We start from the raw sequence: 22,411 nt of genomic DNA, 5'->3' as shown, positions 1-22,411 counted from the left end.
CTCCAACCGGATCCCCGTAATACGGACAAGGTGAGGGCCTGGCCCACTCCACGTACCTCGGCAGAGGTGAGAGCATTTGTGGGCCTATGTTCGTATTACAGGAGGTTTGTGAAGGACTTCTCAAAACATGCGGCCCCACTGAGTTACCTGGTGGGTAAGAATGTGCCTTTTGAATGGACAACTGAGTGTGAGGAGGCCTTTTCCTACTTTAAGCGGGTCCTGACCTCCTCTCCTGTGGTAACACTGCCAAATTTCGCACTCCCCTTTAAAGTTTACACCGATGCCTCCAGTGAGGCAGTGGGTGCGGTGTTGGCACAGGATGAGGGGGGGGTAGAGAGAGTTGTGACATATGCCAGTCAGTCCCTCACAAAAACGCAGAAGAGGTGGTCCACTTTTGATAGAGAACTGTGGGCGGTCGTGTGGGCCGTGTGTGAGTTCAAACACTGTGGGGCTTTCCACTTTATCATAACTGACCATCGTCCGCTGTTGGGCATCAGGAACATGGCTATGGACAGTGACCCAACGAGTCGTAGGAGTAGGTGGATTTTAGAGCTGGACCCGTTTAACTGGGTCATGATTCACAAGGCTGGTGTCCAGCACAACAACGCGGATGCACTGTCGCGCTGACCGGCTTCTTCTCCCCGAGGGCACCCAGATAGGCCGGCTGGGGAGCTCGCAGTCGCCTCCGTGGGAGAGTCGGGCTGCTCATCACCTCTCGGGGTGTCCATTCAGGTCCGGAGGCTGCCTACTCCCTGTCTGGGAGTGACTCTGAGCTCCGGGCCCGGCAACAGGAGGACCCAGATATTAGCACCATAGTGGGGTTGTTGGAACGGAACGCGGCTAAACTACCTCGTCGGCTAATCAAGGGGTCCTCTGCCAAACTGAGGAAACTTGGAACAGATTTCAGCCGCCTAGCAATGGTAGGTGGACTGCTGTGTCGGACTGTGCGGCCGACAGCATTTGGGGAGGACCAAATTGAGGTGGTGGTCCCCTCATCTATGGTGCCTGAGCTCCTGCGACAATTACATGGGGAGCCTACGGCGGCCCACTTCTCGGCGGAGCGAGTGTGTGAGACGGCCCGACGGTCTTACTATTTGCCCTTCATGTTGAGAGACATCAGACGCTGGTGCGAGCAGTGTGAGGCCTGCCAGACCCGCCGGTGCCCTGTTCCCAGACTGAGAGCACCTATGGGGGGGGGGGTCTCAGGCGGCCCGTCCACTACAGAGGGTGGCGGCAGACATTTTGGAGTTACCTTTGACCTCCAGGGGGAACAGATACGTTCTAGTGGTGGAGGATTACTTCTCCAAATTTGTTAATCTGTACGCCCTGCCAAATCAGACAGCGCAGACGGTGGCTCACTGCCTGTTTGAGGATTATGTGTTGGAGCATGGGGTCCCTGAAGTCCTTCACAGTGATCAGGGCCGTCAGTTTGAGGCAGAAGTGATTCAGAGCCTGTGTCAGCGATTGGGCATGACGAAAACACGCACCACAGCATACAACCCCAAATCTGATGGCATGGTGGAACGTCATAACAGGACTCTGACTAGCTAAAATGCTGCTGTCGCATGGGGGTGAATGGGACTCGTATGTGAAGCAAGTGGCTTTTGCCTACAACACTTCTAAGCATTCCAGTACCCAGTTCACCCCCTACTTTCTCATGCACGGCCGTGAAGCGCGGGTTCCAGCTGACGTGCATGTACCATCAGGTATTCGAGACCGCGGGGACGCAGGCAGAGTATGTGTCATCTATGGCAGAGAGGTTGAAGTCTGCATTCGGCTTGGCTTGGCTCAATTTGGCAGAATCTCATGATCGGCAGAAACTGTACTACGACGAAAGTGGCTGTCACTGCGCCTATGGTGTGGGTGCACTGGTGTGGCTGAATAATCCCACTGAAAACCGAACCAAGTTGGCGCCACACTGGAAAGGCCCCTATCAGATTGCTCAGGTGTTAGCTTCAGGTGGGGAAGATGCTCTGACATATCGCAAGGTTAACCCTCTGGACTCGATGGTTGTTCACCATGACAGACTCAAGCCATACACTCTGCCGCTGCCGACGCATACACCTCCTGCTGCTCCTCTGGCCTGCAGTCCCATCCGGCCAGTCGTCAAGGCCCCGGATGTGGAGGGTCAGTCTCAGGCTGCGAGTGGAGATTACGGACTCTGGGGGGATTTGGGGGCATCGGTGCCCACTCGATCTCGTGGGGGAAGAGAGGTACGACCTCCGGCGCGCCTCAAAGACTTTATTAGGTTTTAAGTCCAGTGCAGCGCATTTGTTATGATTTTACGGTGATTGGTGGATGCTAATTACATCCAATTATTCAGGAGTCTGTTATACTGGGTTTTTTTTTTTGTTGATGTTATTGTTTATTATGATGTATGTGCTTTGTTTACAGTGGTACCAGAAACGAGGACGTTTCGTGTTGAGGGGGGGATGTGTGTAACAGACTTTCTGATGTCTTTGCTTTATTTATTTCCTTTATTTACTGTGAAGCTGCACAGGGTTAATGTTGGCACTGTTGTGTTGCCGTAGGCGGGAGTCGAGGAGCGAAGGGCTCCCGCTTTTATGTGTGTGTACGGGAACGCGCGCTCGAACGTGCAATAAAGAGGAGCCACGCTGTTGCGCTCGAACGGTCGACAGTGGTCCTGTCTCCCTTTTTTTGTTAATATTTCACACCTGTCAAGAGCCCACAGAGGAGCCGCTACACAAGAAACTACAATCGACTAAAACGTTTTTTCCTCCCAAAATGAAACGTGCTGTATTTCTTTATACATTTTTGAAGTGAAGCACAGCAGCTGTAAGAATCAGCTCAGATATATGGAAACACATTCATGCCAACAATGTCTGAAAGGAAACGCTTTTGACAAAAACTAGTTTTTGTTTATTCCTATTTATGTCCAGAGATCAAGGATCCACCATGTAGAGTTTATTATGTCCAAAGTTTAAGGATCCGGTGACAATTTAATATTTTTATTTACTTTAAGACAATAAAATGTTCAATTCAATTTCAATTTAATTGGCTTATAAAGTGCCAAATCACAACAAAATCTTGTGATATGTGTACAATTGTGATGTATTTGTTTTACTATATTTAGTCGGACATGAATATTGTTACCTGCTGGACTGTTTCTAATTTTGATTGGTATCAATGGAAAATGTCTCCTGTGAACTGTCTGTATCTCAATATTATTAAGAATATATGCAGTCATATTTTTATTGATTTTATCAACAACAACAAAAAATCATATAGATTCGGGTATAATTGAAAGATTTTGGCAATAAATTTGATCCCTGTTTAGTCATTTTTTGTTATAGTGGGGTTTTTTTTAGGACATCATATTTGTGTCCAAGTGTTCACTATGGTCCATGAAGTATAATAAATATATTAAAAGAAGTGTGACAGTGTATGTTGCACACGAATAAAAGAATGAAGATTATTGAATAATAAGACACGTAGGATTTTTATTTTATCATTGGGAAAAAATGCATCTGTCAGATTTTCACTCTGGATCCAGCCCTGTCCAAGTCCACAAAACACATGTAGACTGAATGGGCATACTCCTAGGCCCCTTTCAGGACCCTCATGAGAGTGAAGAGCTGGAGAGTTGTTCCACAGCCAGGACGGAACCTGCATTGTTCCTCTTCAGTCTGAGGTTTGACTTTTAGCTGAACCCTCTTTTTGGTTTATGGTTTATTAATATTTGTTTATTCAACATGTACAGGTAGAGAGGAAATTTATTCACAACCTTCATCCAGGGATTTGACGGTGTTTGTATAATGCAAAATCCCAAAATGATGTAAAGTCACCAATTTGCACTTTCCTACTTTTGAAGAACCCAAATGATCGAACAATCTATGGGACCTTGTTTATGAAATTTTGGCTCTGTCTTGTTTGCTTGGAATGTATGTCATTGCACTTTCTTTTATCATAGCTGCAGAGCGATAAGCGATGTAAGAGCATCATAAACATAAGTTCATGGCAACCACACATTTATGGGATATTAACAAATGTGTCATTCAAGATTTGTGTGTCTGTTGGGGGCATTTTTTTGTGTCTTAATAGTTTTATGACTAATATATTTATGATATGATGAAGTTGTGATTGTTTCCATTGGGTTGAATTTATTGAATTTTTTTAAAGCAACATATTTTGTTGGTCAAGGGTATATTTGCTTTTGATACACACCTCAGCTTTGGTGCTGGAGCAAAGTTGACTGTAGTTTAGACATGTTTCTGAAGCAGATTGTCGAGCCTTAATCCTCTTTTCAAATATGTGAAAATGAATTGGAAGTACTTATACACACACTTCATTATTTTGGAAAATTATTGGCATGTTTTGCGAAACAGTTGGGTTTTACTGGCTAAAGTTTGTAGCCATACCCTGCTCACCCTTCTGGCTGTGTAGTTAGTCATGACTTGTAACAGCAACTGACACATCATCCAAATTAAATTGTTTGCAAGGCAACAAGGCATTTGTTCGAGGAATCTGTGATGTGACTCACCATTTGTAGTCTAGTAGCCTTAAGGCGGCTTACAGAGGAATTAAAGCACTACTTTCCCCCAAACCTAAACCACATCCTGTCACTGTTACAACAGGAAACAGATCAGGCCTGGCAGATGACTGATGAACAGTAGTGTTCAGAATAATAGTAGTGCTATGTGACTAAAAAGATTAATCCAGGTTTTGAGTATATTTCTTATTGTTACATGGGAAACAAGGTACCAGTAGATTCAGTAGATTCTCACAAATCCAACAAGACCAAGCATTCATGACATGCACACTCTTAAGGCTATGAAATTGGGCTACAGTATTAGTAAAAAAAAAAAGTAGAAAGGGGGTGTTCACAATAATAGTAACATCTGCTGTTGAAAACTATTATGTTCAAACTGCTTTTTTAGCAATCCTGTGAATCACTAAACTAGTATTTAGTTGTATAACCACAGTTTTTCATGATTTCTTCACATCTGCGAGGCATTCATTTTGTTGGTTTGGAACCAAGATTTTGCTCATTTACTAGTGTGCTTGGGGTCATTGTCTTGTTGAAACACCCATTTCAAGGGAATGTCCTCTTCAGCATAAGGCAACATGACCTCTTCAAGTATTTTGACATATCCAAACTGATCCATGATACCTGGTATGCGATATATAGGCCCAACACCATAGTAGGAGAAACATGCCCATATCATGATGCTTGCACCACCATGCTTCACTGTCTTCACTGTGAACTGTGGCTTGAATTCAGAGTTTGGGGGTCGTCTCACAAACTGTCTGCGGCCCTTGGACCCAAAAAGAACAGTTTTACTCTCATCAGTCCACAAAATATTCCTCCATTTCTCTTTAGGCCAGCTGATGTGTTCTTTGGCAAATTGTAACCTCTTCTGCACGTCTTTTATTTAACAGAGGGACTTTGCGGGGGATTCTTGCAAATAAATTAGCTTCACACAGGTGTCTTCTAACTGTCACAGCACTTACAGGTAACTCCAGACTGTCTTTGATCATCCTGGAGCTGATCAGTGGGTGAGCCTTTGCCATTTTGGTTATTCTTCTATCCATTTTGATGGTTGTTTTCCGTTTTCTTCCACATGTCTCTGGTTTTTTTTGTCCATTTTAAAGCATTGGAGATCATTGTAGATGAACAGCCTATATTTTTTTGCACCTGCGTATAAGTTTTCCCCTCTCCAGTGAACTTTTTAATCAAACTACGTTGTTCTTCTGAACAATGTCTTGAACGTCCCATTTTCCTCAGGCTTTCAAAGAGAAAAGCATGTTCAACAGGTGCTGGCTTCATCCTTAAATAGGGGACACCTGATTCACACCTGTTTGTTCCACAAAATTGACAAACTCACTGACTGAATGCCACACTACTATTATTGTGAACACCCTCTTTTCTACTTTTTTTTTTTTTACTAATAGCCCAATTTCATAGCCTTAAGAGTGTGCATATCATGAATGATTGGTCTTGTTGGATTTGTGAGAATCTACTGAATCTACTGGTACCTTGTTTCCCATGTAACAATAAGAAATATACTCAAAACCTGGATTAATCTTTTTAGTCACATAGCACTACTATTATTCTGAACACTACTGTACTATCCTGTTGGGTTGGTTACTTTGAACAGTTGTCCGAGGTTGATCTTCCTGTAGGATGTTGGACATCTCCAGTCCCACGTTCTGATAGCTGACCAACCAATCAGGTGTGAACCACCAAATGTTAGTGAGGTGGTAAAGTGGGGAAACACCCGATGGCAAGGAAAGCTCCAGAGATTTGTGGTATTAGAACTGAGCTGTTCCTGGCAGGTGGTGATACTGTTCTGCTGCCATTGCAAACCATCTTTGTTTCAATCTGAGAGATGGGGAACATCCCTGGTCACTGAAATAAAGAAGTTGTTGTCCCTCTCTGGAAAGGGTGACAACCTGGAATGCAGCAACTATGGGGGTACTACAGTGTTCTGTCTCCTACTCTATTCAGTGCTTGTGTGGGCTGGGTGTTGGGTAGAGTCGTGGAGCCCAGTGGTTTATGTGCCTTTGTTGGTGGGGAAAGATTTACCGACTTCATATTTGAGAACGATACTGTGATCTTTGCAAAGTCGTCAATGCCCCGATTGCAACACTTGTGAAGGTGAGTGAAGTGTCTGAGTGTCTGTGCTTGCAACTGTCCTGGAAGGGCTAAGGACCAGGTTGTCCATGACTTCCTTGACTTAGTCATCAGAATGTATCTGTGTGGCGAAAGTGGCGAATTTTCAGAGAGATTCACTTATGTCAACAGTGACATTCTTGGGTCATGCTTTTTACTAAGTTCCTTTGGAGCAAGAGTGAGCATGAGGGGGATTTCACAGATGACCCTGATTTTTATGTTGAGGTGAGGTGCTCATCACTAAAACTACCTGCTGAGGTGATCGGTTGCAAGGAAAACCTGCCTTGACCCTTCATGGCATGCTGTTGCCCATTCCTGCTTTTGAGGAACCCTCCTTGGGTACCACTGAAATGACCTTGTGCCAACCAAATGGTCAGTTAAGACAACTTACCTGAGCTGTACCATTTGCATTAAGAGAGAATGCCAGGTACGACATTTTGGCCACATGGAGTACTTTTCAGGGGATGATCCAGTGTATAAGCTACCAAGTTTTGAGGACCACAGCAAATGGAAAAAAGTCCAAGAGGACAACCCTTTGTCACCTGTCTACAATAGTTAGATGGCTATTTTTGTGAAGTGGAGATGGACCAATTGTCTCTCTTGGATATAGAAGAAGAACATCTATTTGCCACTGTACAAATGACCGCAAACGAAGAAAAACCCACCAAGACACCCAGAACAGCTCTGAAATAATTTCAGAAAGGAACTAGAGCGCAAACCTCTGCCAACACTCGTTTCCAATTCCACAAAATTTTACCTTGAGAAAAAAAATTTAGGTCAAAGTCCTGTTAAAAGTGGCTTTTCATGTGATCAGATGTAAGGAGTATGTAGTTTATGCACTTGAATCAAAGTTATTTTGTGGTGGTGTAAGTTTTTTTTTTTTTTTTTCTTCATTTTCTGAATTCTTTATTCAGATAATTTTTCACAGAACATTGGTTATCTCCGCTATGCACAAGTTGTCATTGCTTTTTGGCACTTGGTTTCTGACTGATAACTGGAACAAACAGGCGTAAAATTGTAACCACCATCCAATTTTGGTGATGTAGGTAAATCCATAACAGAAAAAATGAGTTTTTGAGGCACATTCCATATACTGTAGATATAATGCACAATGTACACCAAATGGGCTTTTCAATATTAAATTCAAATGTCCACAAAATCCACAATCTGGATCAGATCCAGATCAAACTTTGTCAGGTGATAGTGAGTGACAGTCAGTACCTCATTAAAAAAAAAAAAAAAAAAGGCTCATGATTTTCATTATGTATTCATAACTTTATTTAAGGAGTCTTGAAAAATACATGAGCTGACCATTGATAAAGCCAAAAATCTCTACAGTACACTGATTCATTCCCAGTTTTGTACTATATATTCATTTTAACAGCTTCAATTCCTTCAAAGTAACATATATATATGGATTTATAATGTTTGCTAAATTTGTTAGGTTGGTTAGTTTAATTGAAATATGTATACAAGAGTCTCATCTCAAATTCCCACTAGAATCATGAACAACCTGACACATGTCACTGTACAACATTGTACTGACATTCAATAATACTGAAGGCTCCAGTAATGTGAGGCTCCTGTCTATTATAATTAATATTTTTTATTTATTATTTATTTCAGTCACATAGGTTACAAATGATGGAGGTCAGTAGCAGGACAGTAAACATGGCTTCTCGTGTTGAGGCCAACAGTTTCCTCTTGGTAACAGTCAGAGGCGACTCCTGCTCACAGCATCGGCGAGCTCCCGTTTGGGGCACGGGAGTAGACAGTGGGCGGAACACGTCATCCCCGGTGTGAAATCATGAGGAACTCCTCCCGGGTTTTGGGGTCTTCGAGAAACACTCCCAACATGGTGCTTGTCACTGTGTGACTGTTTACCTTCTGGATGCCACGCATTACCATACACATGTGCCTGCAGAACACACACACACACACACACACACACACACACACACACACACACACACACACACACACACACACACACACAATCGGGTCAGATTCAACTGCAACATTTGACTTTGAGTATGTGTGGCTCGTGTCAAATGCAGACAGTTGTGATGAACTTACATTGCTTCAATAACCACAGCCACGCCCCTTGGCTGCAGAGTCTCTTGTATTCCCACTGCAATCTGCTTGGTAAGACGCTCCTGGACTGAAAAACACAAGGGAATACAATATATGACACCATGATAATCCGAATTAGATGTTATGTCATATCTTGGATCATACTGGTCACACCCTTAATTTTGGTATTGCATTATTTGCAAGATACAGGCTCCAGCCCCCTGTTACCCTTAAGTGGAGTAAGCAGTATGGAAAATGGATGGATTATCTGCAAGATGGTCACTGCAAAAAGAGGGCAGAGTTTCTGTTTTTGAATCATTATTATTATTATTTTGCAACTGATGAGGATCCCAGAAATGCTCTGAAAGTCTTACAAAGAAGCAGTTGTCTGCAGTATGGACAGGATGGAGGACCACCTGCAAGCCTTTGTGTATAATATTTGACCCCGGATGATGTAATGCAGAAAGTAAATGGTTTTGTATTGTTGGGAAGAGCTTGACATTGAAATTTTGACTAAACAAAATACCCAAAATCCTACTTTGGCTAGGTGATTGGTGGTGCACTGAAAAAAGAGAATAGTTGAACCAACTTAAATGAATTGTTTCAATTGGTAATGTCTAAATGAATTAAGTTGTTTGAACTTAAGTTTGTAAGTTAGAGTTGATCTAACTCACTAACTTAAGTTCAAACAACTTAATTGAAACTTTTTCAGCTGGTTCTTTTTTCAGTGAGGTAGGGGGGCAGCTTGTGACTTCATGAGTCAATGGCAATAAAATTTGCCTGGTTACTTTTCTTGAATAGGACAGAAGTGTTTTAAGTACAAAGCGGATCATGACAGTAGAAGAAGAAATAATTACTATAAAGGTCCGCCTGAGGCCCTTTGCTGCCGGTGCTTATCCCCAGATTCTATAATGGGAAGCAGATGAGCGTCTATGACTCCCCCTGGATGGGACACCATCACAAGATACTTCCCCAACCAAAGCTGGTACCCATTTACAGCTGGGGGGACAGAGACAATCCAGATGAAATACTTTGTCCAAGGACACACACAGGTAGTGTGATCAAGAATAGAACTCAGATCTACATATCGGAAGCAGCAGTGACTATTCAATATTCCAAAGGCCCATTGGCTCGAAGGTAAATGAGGCTGGATGTGGACCTGATGTAGTGCCTGACGGAGAACTACAGGAGCGTGCAGGCGGATGCCCAGAGCTTTAGCACTTCCCCACTGCCATGCCAGAAACCGAACCAGGACATGCCACAGAGAAATTTTCAAATCCCGAGGAAGATTAGAGTGGAAAGGTGTCACTGCTGTTTCGAGCAGGCTTTTCATAGCACTGCTGTTGCTGCATGCTGTTAGCCTACTAGCTAACTAGCTGACTGGCCTTCTTTAGGGTCCTTCGGAGCAATGATCCGTCCCCCGTAGCAGCTACCTGCTCTACATTCTTGTCCAATGGGTAGAGTAGCTAACTGCTGATATTGAGGAGAATTGTTCAAATGATGATATAACAACATTCTTGGGGAATTGTGGAACTTTTCAAAATTAGCAGATGAGGCATGCAAAAATCCAAGATGGCTATCAATTTTCAAGATGGCTGCCTACAACAATGGTGAAAAATCTAAATTTGATATATCTCATGACGAAAGAACATATCTGAATGATTGCATTTCTATTATGTTTTCAAGCATTCTGAAACTGATTTCACCCATTAAAATCTTCATATTTATGTATGTAACTAGTCAGTGAAACTGTCCAAAAAATATTAGCTGAAATGTACATCACAAGTTTCAGTTGTAACAATGAATGAAGAATAAATCTTGTCATGTTAAAATGAACATGAATCCTGTACTTTTGTCCAGTTGTAATGACACCTAGGGGGATAATGGCAGAATCATATTCAGGATTTCAAATAATAGTAATCAAAATTAACACACAATATTCAATCAAATCCATCAGCAATCTTCAGAGATATGGCAAAATGGAATTTTGACTAGGTATTTGATGGCCATCATGAAAAATGGTGGCTATCTTGGATTTTTCACTTGGTGCATCAGAAAAATTTGGAGTACCTCAATGTGAATGTTTTTGCCAATTTTCATGCTTGTATCATTGTTTGAATGACCTTTCCATTGATAACTCCACTATACTGCGCAATATTTACGGCATACATGTTTTTCCCTACCTTGAAGCCTTCGGCTGAAGATTTCCACAATCCTGCAGAAAACACAACATGAGCAGATCATACAGGGGCGATCACAGTCAAATATAATCATTAACCTTCTGTTAAACAGACAAGCATCAGTCCTTGACCCCGGCTGCATACTGTGAACCTGTGAATCATTCACCCATACACACTGTATTCTCTACATCTGTCTGGTGAGATCCGTCTGCGGCAAATTTGTTGAAAAACTCTGTCCACCCTTGCTGTGGGTTTGTATGTTCAGAGATTGTTCAATATTTTAGGAACGGCAAGAAAGGGAGCTTATGCAGACGCAGAGTCTGTGATAATAACAGTGATGATTCCCACAGGTCTGAAGGGATTTTCTCATGGCTCGAGATTGGAGAGGGGGTAGAGATTTGTCTGAGAGTGCGCTTGATGATGGGACTATATGATGGTTTCTAGGCTTAGAGTTTAAGCCTACAGGTCAATACGCTAAGACAACAGAAGAACGCAGCCGCCTGGCACTAACACCAGGAACCCACCCACCCTCTCTAGCGTATGAGTTGTGTGTTACCTTGCAAGTTTGCTCAGTCCCACCACTTTTTTGTTGGGAATGTACCCAATGTGAACCTGTAGAGACAGATGACAGGCACAGAGGTCACAAAATCAGGCAAATGTTCATAAGAAGAGTAAATCACTGCTGAACATACCCGTGTTTTCAAGTGCACATACAGAAATGTTATTGATTATATAAGACAGCAACATTCGTGCACATATAACAGTTTCGTATTGAGTATTTTATTGGATGCCAATCATATAAATGGTTAATCCATCTTCACACACTTACCTTGCCAAAGAAGGGCACCAGGTGATGCTCACACAGTGAGAACATGTCTATGTCCTTAACTATCACCATCTCATCATGGGCTTCATCAAATATGGCATTATTTAAGATGTCTAGGGGTAAAAACATACAAACATACTTAAGTAATGACAATCAAAATGTGTGTCTTTAACATAAATTCAATATAATGTAATGCTAAAATATCCTCAGCTGTATGAGCATAACCTATTAAAACAGGTCAAGATTAGCCATCTTTGAACTTGCCCAAGGTCTGTGTCCCAAGAATATTCCCTGTGAGTTTGAACAACCTGGCAGTAATAGGACTGGACTTATGCTGAGCACAGACAGACGGACGGATGGACGCAAAGTCTTCACAATACCCGATAGCCATATTTTGGCCTCAGGTAAAAATCATTTTTGAGAATATGCATTCCCATTCCTTATTATTTTCAATATTTGTAGAGTATTGTTGTATCTTAAATATTTTTTCTACACACTTGTGATTTCTGTTGTAATGCATTACGCATTATTCAAAAATATTATACCCCTGCAACAAATGCTGAATCGATAGATAGATAGTAGAAGATAAAGTGGTACAAAGAGAAATACATTTCCGCCCAGGACAACAGCAAACCAGCCTTTGCAACCTAATATTTGGTGGCTCCCAGTTGACCGGAGGATATTTTTCCATATTGCTTGATATCAATAATTATCACAACATATAATTTTTTTATTATTATTGTTGTTGTTGTTGTAGCAGCAGTGCACATCTAGGGCTTTTATTGTGAAAGGTCAGGGTGGTAGGTGTGTGTGTGTTTTTCCTTGAGTGTTACTTGATGGTGACTTCAATGTTGAAAGTTTTTGCCCAATCTCTGTTCACTCGCTGTATCTGAATATTTGACTGCTCAGATATTAGCTTCTTCACGCTATGGTCATATTAGATACAAATAAGGGCATGGCCAGCTCGTGGTTAGAAGGATGGGGAAGGCCGACACTGTTACTGCGAGTTTTTCCTTCATGCGTGACTGCTAGAAGTGTTTATTTCTACCTAACTTGTACCAAATATATAAGAAAAATGCCAAATGTATTTGATTATTACCACACTGCAGCTGTGCAGTGGCTTAGTGGTTAGCACTTCTGCCTCACAGCAAGAAGGTCATGGGATTGATTCCCACCTGGTCTTTCTGCAAGGAGTTTGCATGTTCTCCCCATGTTTGGGGGCATCCTTTGGATGTGGCTTCCTCCCACATCCAAAAACATGCAGGTTAGGTGGTTTGGAAGCTTTAAATTGTCTGTAGTAGTGATGGAGTAACTGGAGCTTTTTGAATCATTATGAAGCAATTGTGTTGAAATGGTTCAGTGTTTTGAAGCATTTGATACAATTAAATATGGTGACATCTGCTGGCCAATCTTTAACATAGCACTTGCATAGAACAATAAAGGGCAAGGTGTTATAAAACAGTAAGGTGCTATGTATGGTTAATAACACGGGGGACAAAGTCACTGTCAAGTCATTCTTAAGTCATCAATCTGCAAGTCTCAAGTCAAGTCTCAAGCCAGATTGAAAACAATTAGTGGTCATTATGACTTGAGACTGTCAAGGCAGGCAGCTACCCGGCACCAGGAGCGGCTGGACCCGCGAAGCAGACTCCCAGACTTGGTTTAGGCGTGTGAAAAATCATGGTCTTTATTCCAGGCTCTGGTTCAGTACACAGGTGGTCAGTAGCGGAGCAGAGGCACAACTGGGGTCAAGCAAAACCGCAGTCATATTCTTGCAGGGTTCAAAGGCATGAGCAAACACAGTTTCAAGGATGAGGCAAAAAGGCGTGGTCAAGGAGGATGGAGCAAAACACGGTACACGGCAAGGCAAGAAATCAGGACTAAATATAAAGACTGGGATGTATGCATGAAGCGACAACACAATCAGATACGAGTGAGGGATGAAGACATGATGGCAGGTGCAAGGGCGTGGAGTGGAGACCAAAAGGCAATGAGGAAAAACAGAACAGAGCTAAAACAGACACCGAGGGCAGAATACAATACTACAAAGACAGAAACTAAAGTCAGACATGAGCATAAGAACTGGAAGAAACTACATGAGAACTGATAAGGAAATAGTAAGAAAATAAACACTAAGACGAAACTGAACAGGATCTGACTAAGAAAGCAAAAATAACTAAACAGACCAGAAAATAAGACAGAGACTAAGTGATAAACAAACCTGATATTAAAGCACAAAAGATCATATTAGCAATGGGAACAACAAAAAACAAATGATAACTAAATGATAAACAATGACAACACAGACTGACTGAATAAAACAAGAACGGGATTGAACCATGACCAAAGCAAGAAAAGTAACAAAGTGACAAATCAAAACAGAACAGAGAATAACCACATGATGAAAATAAAATAACTAGTAAATCAAGGCTGGGGCACGTGAAGGAGAAAAAGAAAGAGAGAAAACCCAAATCAAAGCTGAGATCCGGCCGCAATTGTGACAGGGATTTCACTTGAGACTTGCAGAATCATGACTTGAGAGTGACTTGCTGGTGACTTTGTCCCACCTCTGGTTAATAATAAAGGTTCTATGTTCATCTTGAAATATTTGATTATTTTTTTCTTTTAAAAACATTAATAATATACTTGTGTTATAATGTGATTATGCCATCATAAAATACTGTATGATATACATATATATAAACTTATGGAGTATGCGGTACAGAAAATGTATGGAATTCATAGAATTTATACAGTTCAGTCCAAAAGTATTTGGCCACTTTGTATTCCATGCATTTTAAATTTGTTTATGCCTTTTCAAATACAAAAACTACAAAAACATTTCTAAAAGTATCTTCCTTAAACTCAAACTCTAAGCAAATCTTGATAACTTGATATGGGTGATTCTTTAACTACGGGCACTATTGGCCTTGTAAATGTAATTTCCACCACACCATTGCCTTACAATATAAAGCGCCTTGGGGCAACTGTTTGTTGTGATTTGGCGCTATATACATGTGCTCTGATGTCACTGTTTATCTCCATAGAAACTACCCAAACAGTCTTTCATACAAACTGTTTAGGGACATTACAGTGTTGTGGTGGAAATTAAGGCAATAGTGTGGGACAACTACATTTTGTTTAAAAAAAATCACAACAGTTGTATGACATTGAATACCCCAATTATGTTTTGATTATTTTACTGATATTTTATTCAGTGATATTTTAAAACATTAGAAAAAACATTACTTTACCATTCATTTTTATCATTGAAGATCAAAAGTCTGGGTGTGGGACAAGCACAAAACGGCAATATTTGCATATAATGATGCTGAAAAAAGGTGAAAAAGTCATCAAGAATCACCCTTAAATTAATTCAAAATCTAAAAGCCAAGATGATGAGTTGTATGAGTAATGGTCACTTTGGTATAATACCTGTAAATAATCAGTTTTATTGCCAGTTTTCTTCAGACAAGTCAGGGGATGGATACATGAACATTTCCAAGTCACTGAATATGTCTTGGACTTTATTTATATCAATTATAAAGAAATACAAACAGTATGGCACTCTATGGTAAATCTATGTGGAGTAGACAATTTTCAAAAACCGAGTGACTGTGCAAGAAGGAGAAGAGTGAGAAAAGCCACCAAGACAGCCCTGAAGAAGTTAATAGGCTTCTGTGGCTGTGATTAGAGAAATTGTACACAGTGCATGTTTTGAATTTTGTATCACCAGTTATTCAGCTTCACGATGAAGCGGTATAGGGGAGGATTTTCTTTCACCAAAATAAATCTAAGCTTGCATCTCAGATGTACCTTCTGGCAAATTGTAGCTGAACTTTCAGGTCTTCTTTTTACGAAAATCCTCCTCTATACCATCATGAAGCTGTATAACTGGTGATGCAAAATTTGCAGCCACAGACGCCTGTAGGTTGTCTGAGTGTCGTCATGGCTTTCCTCACGCTTTTCCTTCTTGCACAGTCCTTTAATTTTTTTAGAACTGTCTACTCCATACAGATTTACCATAGAGTGCCACACTGTTTGTATTTCTTCATAACTGATGTAAATAAAGTCCAAGACATTATCAGTGTCCTGGAAATGTTCATCTAGCCATCCCCTGACTTATCTAAAGAAAACTGGACGTCAAAGTGATGGTTTACATGTTATTCTAAAGGGTGCACTTACTTATTCACACCATCATTTTGGCTTTTAGATTTTTATTTATTTTAATTCACGATGTAGAGATTACTTGTCACTCTGAGTTTAAAGGGCATCATTTTAGAAATTTTAATATGAAGCCTGAATTTTTGTTTTGTTTATTGATGTCCTAAAAAAAATAAATAAATCAAACATGTAAAAACTCAAGGGGTTCACACGCTTTCAAGCAGCACTGTATACACCTAATATCACAGGGAGGTGGTGGCGTAACAGCTTGCACGTTGGACTGGGATACCAGTGACTCTGGTTCACTTCCCGATTGCAACCACGCTCCCGACTGGCACTCTTAACATCAGTGCTGGGGGAGGAGTGACACGTGTTGTGGGCCCTTCTGGAAACAAGTCGTAGACTTTCGTTGTCGTAGACTTTCGTTGGTTACCCACGTTAAATAAGAAACTGTTCTTCTTCACTGTTAAAATTAATATTATTGATTAAAATGTCACCAAATTCACAATTTAAATATGACATAGTTAACATGACCATGTAACAGACATTGGGTTATTTAAGGCAATTCTAGCTACTGTGCTAATCATGATCACTTACTATGTTCTTTCAATCAGTTTAAAAATCAATATAAAGACATGATGTTCTCGAGATATGTAACTGCTGAAGAATGCGTTTTGTGTGTTTCCAAATTGTAAATGGAAATTTGTATGGTAGCTTTTGTATTGTGTCCTTTAAGCTGAAGAGATTGAAGTGGTTGAAAAACAGAGTGTAAATAGATGGTCTTTTTTTGCTCCCCCCCACCCCACTCCTTTCAGACCAGATCATTTTTTTATTTTTGGTTAAAGGGGTAGGTGTTAATAAAAGCTTAGCTTCTGCCTATACCCTTTCAGGCACACGGATGCATTGTTAATCCATTTTCTTTCTTCGTTGTTTTTTTGTTGTTTTGGACTGTGTGTGCTGAATAAATTTATTTATTCATTCTTATGAACATAAGTAAACGTTTCTAATGATTTAATCCTTATATTTAGAATAAACAACCCCATCTCAACTTTTTTTTTTAATGTCTTGCAGGTATTTTGCTATATTTTTACTTCCATTTTTCATTTCCCTCCAACTTTTTTTTTTTTTTTTTTCTGATTTGTGGTTGTAAATGAAAATCGTTAGTCGTTTCCCGGTCTCCCCTACTCTGCTGGCGTAGACCACCGTGTGTTCAGCTCCTCTTGCACGCGGGGTTTGTGATTTCCTTTAAATGTGTCGTGGCTTGCTGTGACCCTGCTCGGACCACTCACCGTAGATGTTCTCGTGGTAGCCCTTGGTGAGGAACTGCATGGATTTGGCGGCGCGCAGCGGCGTACGCAGAAGCCCCTCCCGGTCCGCGTCCTCCCCGAGCTCCCGCAGGATGCTGCCGTAAGCCGCCTCCAGCGCGGGGAGTCGGGACTGGTCCTCTGACTGTTTGCGGGACGACTCGTGCTTGCGGAGCTTCTTGGGCTTGTCTGCGTCTACGATGAGCTCGCCGAAGCCGCTGTGGCAGAACTCGTCCACCTCCGCGTTGCAGACGCCGTCCATGGTTGGTTTTGAGTTTTTGGGTGGCGAGAGGAGAGATTCAAAAGCAAAAAAGTAGAAAGCGATCGAAGGCTGCCACTGTGGCTGTCTTTATAAAGGGTTTATCCGGGCGTGACGCGGTCATTCTATTACCGATTCTTCACGTTTCTGCTTGCGTCAGCATGTTAAGGTCACCAACCATTCCGCCACGAAGCTCACATTTTCCGCCGTTTGTCTCCGCATCATCACTTGATGCGCACTGTATCACCATCCAGCCTCTTTAATTTTAGGTTGACGCTCCAGACAAAGCGCTTTTAGAAGTCTGCAAAACTCATATGACTTCACATGGAACCGCCCTGACCAATCTGGTGCCCTAGAAATTCTTTTTTTTAATGCAATTGTTACAGTATGTGCACCCCTTATGTGATCATACGCTTACACAGAAATGATAGAGCCATACTGCAAGATTTGGTATCAATCAGATATCAAGTAAATACAGAGCCAGTGTTGCCGAAACTGATACCGATACTTTTTTTTTAGTAATTAAGGTGGATGCATCATCAAATTGCTACAGCTGGATCAGGAGTTGGCAACTTGTTCCAGAAAGGGCCAAGAGGGTGCAGGTTTTCTTTGCAGCCACTGACTCCACCAGGTGATTTCACTGATTAATATCACTTTGAGCAGATGGAATCAATCAGTGAAATCACCTGGTGGAGTCAGTGGCTGCAAAGAAAACCTGCACCCTTGGCCCTTTCTGGAAGAAGTTGCCCACCCCTGTATGAATTTTCATGACCTTTAAGTGTTTTCATTACCCCCCCCCCCCCCTTTGTTTTATTAATTAGTTAAAACTCAGGACAGAATTTCAAGATATTTATAGGTAAATGGAGAATACTTTATTTAAACAATTTTTCCCCATACATTGTCATGTCTGCATTTTTCATAAATAAAGTGCACAAAATTATCACTCGAGAACAAATTTAAAACTTTTTTCCCCAGGTAGAGTGCTCAGAAACTACAATACAAAAATCAAATACAATTTCTCCCTTCATTGCACTTCTTTTCTGGATTTTTCCTGAAGTAATCAAAGTGTATATAATTATCACTCCACAACAAATTTTGCAAAACAAGTATAATGTGTGGTCAGAAAACAGAATACAATACAAAAAGAAAACAAAATTTCTTCCCTTCAGTGCACTTTTCTGAATACAGCAGTACATGCAGGAGAGAAATTGACACTAAAGTATCAATCTCATTACAGTGGTATCGAACAATACAGGGTGACATCCCCCCCCAAACCACACACACACACACACACACAACCAAGACATGACCTTTGAAGGATTTATTTAAATGATTTTGGGTTCTGACTTTTTGGGTGGGGTCACCCTGTATCAATATCAACATTGGTATCGATATTATCGATATTTGGCTCAATCCAACAATGCTGCCTGTTTTTTTTCTGTGAACTGCTAGTGATTTTGCTCACACTGGTGGGTAGAGGAAGTGAAGTTCAGTCACCATGTCATGTGTTTGGATTTAATGGCAGTGTTACTCAGCATTTCAAATGGCAAATCTGTTTGCAGGCCAGATCTGATCGAGATTCTTCAAAGCTCATTTAAACTCCAACAACAGAATATTTCAGTATGTCTCACGTGGGTTCCATCTCATCGAAAAATTGAGGGCAATGAAGTAGTCGATCAGCTGGCAAAAGCAGCTCTGAAATCAGAGATACAGCTCAACATTCTACTTAGTAAATCTATAGTCAAATCAATCATCAAGACGGAAATGAACAACGCATGACAGAAGCTACGGGACGGAATCTAAGGGTTTCTACATAACATTCAGGGACAGGTTGTATCAAGAAGACAGGGGAGATGGAGTCGCAGGGAAGAAGAAGTAATCACATGACTACGTATAGGTCACACAGGTTTAAATCATACACTCATCATCATTGGAAAACATGAAACCAGTCAGTATTTGAGATGCAGCAGAAGGGAGACGGTGGAACATGTGTTACTAGAGCGCCAAACTTATATAAGACAAAGAAGAACTCTATTAGACAATGTCAGAACACTAGGACAGAACAGTTCAGTGATTACTTTCTTTTTACACCAACAGTTTGGAGGCATGTATTCACACATTTAAAGGGATCAGGGTTATTGAAGAGAATATAGCACAGTGTAATTTCCCTCAAACACCCCCCCGTCATCTCCACAATTCCTTATTAATATAGCATATATTAGAATCCATTAATGCTCCACACCCAAACAGTTGATGGCGATAATGCACCGTGTCGGTTTGCAAACCGCCAATAAACTAGAAGAAGAAGGCAAAGAAGATGAAAGTGGTGGAAAAATGCAAAAAAGGTGATGAACATAATGAGATGTCTGGTTGGATCAGAGTGGGGTGCAGCTATGGCCTCTTTAAAGTAAATTTATGTGTATCTGATAAGATCAAGACTGGAATATGGAAGTGTATATGGATCTGCCTCCAAGACAGTTTGGTCCTGGTTGGACCTAGTTCAAACTCAGGCCCTCAGGATATGTACAGGAGTGGTGCGGTCATCTCCAGTGTGTGCAAGTGGAGAGAGAATCAGAGAGATGATCACCTGGTTAAATCAGTGATTCAGCCAAGCTGGGAGAAAGAAGGGCCTAACTTATCAAGCTTTGGGTGGTCAGGAGAGGTAGTCGCAAAGGAATTGTTGGTGCATGACAAAGTCTTCCATCCGGGGGTTTTGTGGTCTCCTGTTCCTTTGTGGTACGTAGTTGGAAATGCACAGGGTGGACCTTGCACTGCTTGGACATAGGGCAGAGAATAGTAATGGTGTCACTGTCAATGCATTTTATGAGCACATAATAAATATCAAGATTATGTTTTACTGTTCGCTGACAGGTCGAAGGATCCTGAATAGGGTGGCTGAAAAATAAAAATATTTTTTGGGAATTTTAAGTTGCACACCCCTTCATTTTAGGAGAAATGGTGAAGAAAACATGTTAAAATTTAATGAAAATCCATCATGTCTAAGTGGTCTCCCAAGGCCCTACTGTTTTTTGCAAAATTTGAAATTTCAGCGAGTCTCGTCCAGAATAACGCCAGTGTCATTACACTACATAAAGGTTTCTATCCTTTTCAGTTTGACTGAATTTAACCTTTGCTCAATATAATCAAGAACAAAATGCATTAGAACCAAAATATAATTAACATTTATTGATTTAATTATACCACTTTCTACAAATAGATACATTTTCGTTAATACTATTACACAAGTATTACAGCGATTATATGTTCCACTTAAACTTTTACTCAAACTTAAACAATATTTCCACATAAACAAACTTTTATTTAACATTAAACTGTAGAACCAATAGCCTATTAGTTATTGAAATCAGCTGCACCTTTAGTAGAACTCTGAAAGAACAGTTAGCAAATGTTTTAGATTATTACAATAAACATAAGTGATTATATACTAAGAATATTATTATAATAACTTGTAGTTCACATTAACATTCTGAAGCATTGAGCAATTTAGTAGTGTTCAATGATTAAGTATGATATCAAATAAAATATGATTTTCATGTCCATACCTGCATACTGGTTTGTTGTGTGTGACCTCTGAATGTCTATGCTTTCTTCATGAAAAAGACTGTGGTTGCAATATCAAGCATGGATCTCTTCAGCTGGGAGGCTGGATTCCATGGAGAGTCAGCATGAGCTCTCACCCTATGCATGTGTGTGTAATCTGGCTGATCCCCTGCCGAACTGTTCCAAATCTCTTATGCTTGAGACTGGATCTCTTGAAGTTTATTTGACAAGCCATTGAGCTTTTGAGAAATGATTTTGCATCAGTTTGTAATTGATATTTTATAGACTTGATGAAAACTGACCTTTTGTGATAGTTTTGGACAAAGACTTCATATGCGCCAAATCCTACTGAATTATACTGATCTTTAATGCCTCTGGGAGACCACTTCCACTTATTTGATTGGCTTAAAATTTCACAGGCATCGTTTTTTTCAATTATTCTCACGGGGAGTGGGGGGGGGGGGCTGCTGCGATATCAAATTTGAAAAAAAAAAAAAAAAAAAAAAAATCCTGAATGGGATGCACCTTATTATAATACTACTACTAACAGTAGTATAATATTTATATAGTGCTTTACACAGTGCTAAAAGACACTTTACAGAACAGAGAAAATAACAAAGAACAAAGCAACTTTATTATAGAAAGATAAAAAAAAATAATAAACAAGAATATAAAAATCAAACATCCTGTGCCTTGTATTGTAATCACTCCGATGACCGGTCCAATATGGCGGCCGCATTACTTGCGCCTCAGCAACCAATGCGGCGTCTACTTTTATGAGAGGCCGCGCTGCCTCCACACTGCTCAGCTTGCCATAAACTAAGCTAGTGGTGCGCGTGAACGTATGGGCTGCCTCATACTGTCACGCGCACCACTAGCTCAGGCAGTGGACGCTCTCGTTTTGGCCGAACAACAATATACAGTTTCTGTATATTGTTAGGACACGTCGCCGGCCGACGTGCTTGATGAATTCCTGCGCAAAAAGTAGTTCCCGAACAATGCTGTATGTCCGATGACCGTGCGTTTTCATGGATAAGAAAAACATCAGTAGTATATTTGGCACAATATCTTGTGTATCCCGTGTGTTTTTACGCCTAGATGATCGTAAGTCAGTATACTCACACTCAGGCGAAAGTAGTCCGGCGAGCTATCCCACAATGCCAAAATAGCAGAAATGTCCCTCCAACGAGAGCGCTACCTGTAGCAGCGTGAAGGCTGCCAGCCTGGTCGCCATATTGTAGGTGGTCAAAATGTACGTACCGCATGATCGACATTCTCTCGGCTTTCTGCTGCAGGCGTGAGTTTTATAAAGTTACAAATCCCAGCTGGGACGTGGGAGTCGGGATGCCGGATACCTGTGCATGTTGTGGTTGCACAAATCGGAGCAACAAGACCAAAAACGTCTCTTTT

General features: G+C 41.0%; 2 protein-coding genes and 1 long non-coding RNA gene across 3 annotated transcripts in view; 1 reads left to right on the top strand and 2 right to left on the bottom strand.

The window, feature by feature from the left end:
* The window catches only part of cript (cysteine-rich PDZ-binding protein), a 38,289-nt gene extending 29,216 nt beyond the window's left edge, over window positions 1-9,073 (top strand). Inside the window, exon 6 of the mRNA XM_034193541.1 lies at window positions 9,025-9,073. The gene's annotated coding sequence lies outside the window, so the exon portion shown is untranslated. The remainder of the gene's footprint in view (window positions 1-9,024) is intronic.
* gch2 (GTP cyclohydrolase 2) lies at window positions 8,225-17,463 on the bottom strand. The gene is made up of 6 exons (XM_034193539.1): window positions 17,167-17,463; window positions 11,717-11,826; window positions 11,444-11,499; window positions 10,891-10,922; window positions 8,711-8,795; window positions 8,225-8,552 (listed from the first exon to the last, which is right to left on the bottom strand). The coding sequence occupies exons 1-6, from the start codon at window positions 17,441-17,443 to the stop codon at window positions 8,423-8,425; spliced, it is 690 nt and encodes a 229-aa protein (XP_034049430.1). The 5' UTR covers window positions 17,444-17,463; the 3' UTR covers window positions 8,225-8,422.
* Window positions 17,464-18,412: 949 nt separating this feature from the next.
* Window positions 18,413-22,206, bottom strand: LOC117531110. Its single transcript, XR_004566527.1, has 2 exons — window positions 22,124-22,206; window positions 18,413-20,211 (listed from the first exon to the last, which is right to left on the bottom strand). It is a non-coding gene; the product is annotated as an uncharacterized LOC117531110 (long non-coding RNA).
* Window positions 22,207-22,411: the final 205 nt, after the last annotated feature.

This window comes from Thalassophryne amazonica, chromosome 18, assembly GCF_902500255.1.
Source record: "Thalassophryne amazonica chromosome 18, fThaAma1.1, whole genome shotgun sequence".
In the NCBI taxonomy this organism is placed as follows: Eukaryota; Metazoa; Chordata; class Actinopteri; order Batrachoidiformes; family Batrachoididae; genus Thalassophryne; species Thalassophryne amazonica.
This window is presented reverse-complemented; position numbering and strand designations above follow the sequence as displayed.